Source organism: Gorilla gorilla, chromosome 8 (assembly GCF_029281585.2).
Source record: "Gorilla gorilla gorilla isolate KB3781 chromosome 8, NHGRI_mGorGor1-v2.1_pri, whole genome shotgun sequence".
Taxonomy (NCBI): Eukaryota; Metazoa; Chordata; class Mammalia; order Primates; family Hominidae; genus Gorilla; species Gorilla gorilla.
Window position 1 is genome coordinate 22,335,283 of NC_073232.2, and position 1,932 is coordinate 22,337,214.

The following is a 1,932-nucleotide window of genomic DNA, read 5'->3' on the forward strand; positions in this document are numbered from 1 at the left end:
CCTGGGCAACAAGAGCAAAACTCCGTCTCAAAAAAAAAAAAAAAAAAAAAAAAAAAAAAAAAAAAGAGAAAGAAAGAAAGAAAAAAGAAAAAATACAGGGAAAAAAACCTCTAAAATTAACTCATGTGGCTGCTCTTCACAAGAAAACCATTGTTACAATTCAATGTATTTTTTCCCATTCACATTTAGTTGAAAAACATACATTTTATACAGGTACATACATACATACGTATATATTTTTTCAAAGTTGGTCTCACACTGAATACACTGAATAGACTGCATTGCATCTGTTTTTGGTAGAAAACAATTTATTGGTCTTTGTGGAGAATTAGATGTATCACCAGTGCGTTACAGCTGAGCCATTAGTTTTCTAGCTTCATCAACATTAACTGGTTTGCTCTCATGACGCCGCTGAGGAATCAGCTCTTTCTGCAGAAGATCAAGAGAAAGGCCTTTTGAGAAATGTGGAAGTTCCTCTTGTACACTTACAAAAGCTTTGTTTACTCTGCTGACTTTTTCATCATTCATAATGTGTATCTTCTTAAGATTAGCGGTAATTGGTTTTACTCTGTTTTTAGCCTTAAAGCTTTTTTGGCTAGCTATGCGAAATACGTTCCTGGACTTCTGCCCTCTAAATTTGTTCTTGGCCATTGTCAGGAATTCAATACTTGCGTGCAGCTTCTTAAACTCCAGGTGACGCCGCATCTTTTTTTCACCTTAGATTACAGCATAGACATTTTACCATGAATACATAGTCTCCAAAAACGTGACTTTTGAGGTAGAATTACAGATAATTTTTTTTTTTTTGAAACAGAGTCTCAAAAAGAAACATTTAAAAAACTGATGGGTGTGGGCTGGGCGCCGTGGCTCACGCCTGTAATCCCAGCACTTTGGGAGGCCAAGACGGGTGGATCACTTGAAGTCAGGATATCGAGACCATCCTGGCTAACACGGTGAAACCCCGTCTCTACTAAAAATACAAAAAATCAGCCGGGCATGGTGGCGAGTGCCTGTAGTCCCAGCTACTCGGGAGGCTGAGGCCGGAGAATGGCGTGAACCCAGGAGGTGGAGCTTGCAGTGAGCCGAGATTGCGCCACTGCACTCCCCCCGGGTGACAGAGCGAGACTCCGTCTCAAAAAAAAAAAAAAAAAAAAAAACCAAGAAACAAAAAAATTAGCCGGACATATGGCGTGCACCTGTAGTCCCAGTTACTCTGGAGGCTGAGGCAGGAGAATGGCTTGAGCCTGGGAGGCAGAGGTTGCAGTGAGCCGAGATTGCATTACTGCACTCCAGCCTGGGTGATAGAGTGAGACCCTGTCTCAAAACAAAACAAACAAACAACAACAACAACAAAAAACTGCTGGGTGTGGTGGCTCACACCTGTAATCCCAACACTTTGGGAGGCCAGAGTGGGACGATCACTTGAGCCCAGGATTTCAAGACTAGCCTGGGAAACAAAGTGAGACCCCCATCTCTACAATATATTTTTTTTTAATTAGCCCAGGCGTGGTGGTGTGCCTGTAGTCATAGCCACTCAGGAAGCTGAGGTGGGAAGATCTCTTGAGCCTGGAAGGTCAAAGCTGCAGTAAGCCATGATCATGCCACTGCACTCCAACCTGGGTGACAGAATGAGACTGTCTCAATAAAAACACACTTACTTACATACATAAATACATAAATTGGAATCATACTGCATATAGAGTTGTTTTTCAAAACTCATTATTACATTGTGAATATTTCCGTATTTTAAATGCCATAAGACCTGATTTTTTTTTTTTTTGAGACACAGTTTCATTCTGTCACCCAGGTTGGAGGGCAGTGGCACTGTCTGAGCTCACTGCAACCTCTGCCTCTGGGGTTCAAGCGATTCTTGTGCCTCAGCCTCCTGAGTAGCTGGGATTACAGGTGTGTGCCACTACGCCTGGCTAATTT

General features: G+C 42.2%; 1 protein-coding gene across 2 annotated transcripts; it reads right to left on the minus strand.

The window, feature by feature from the left end:
- Window positions 1–348: 348 nt before the first annotated feature.
- Window positions 349–651, minus strand: LOC109028457 (ribosomal biogenesis factor-like). Of its 2 annotated transcripts, XM_031015712.1 has the most exons (2): window positions 514–651; window positions 349–423 (listed from the first exon to the last, which is right to left on the minus strand). In XM_031015712.1, the coding sequence occupies exons 1-2, from the start codon at window positions 649–651 to the stop codon at window positions 349–351; spliced, it is 213 nt and encodes a 70-aa protein (XP_030871572.1). The 2 variants fall into 2 exon arrangements, with proteins under 2 accessions (XP_030871572.1, XP_018889917.2); XM_019034372.3 differs by having other exon boundaries at window positions 349–651.
- Window positions 652–1,932: the final 1,281 nt, after the last annotated feature.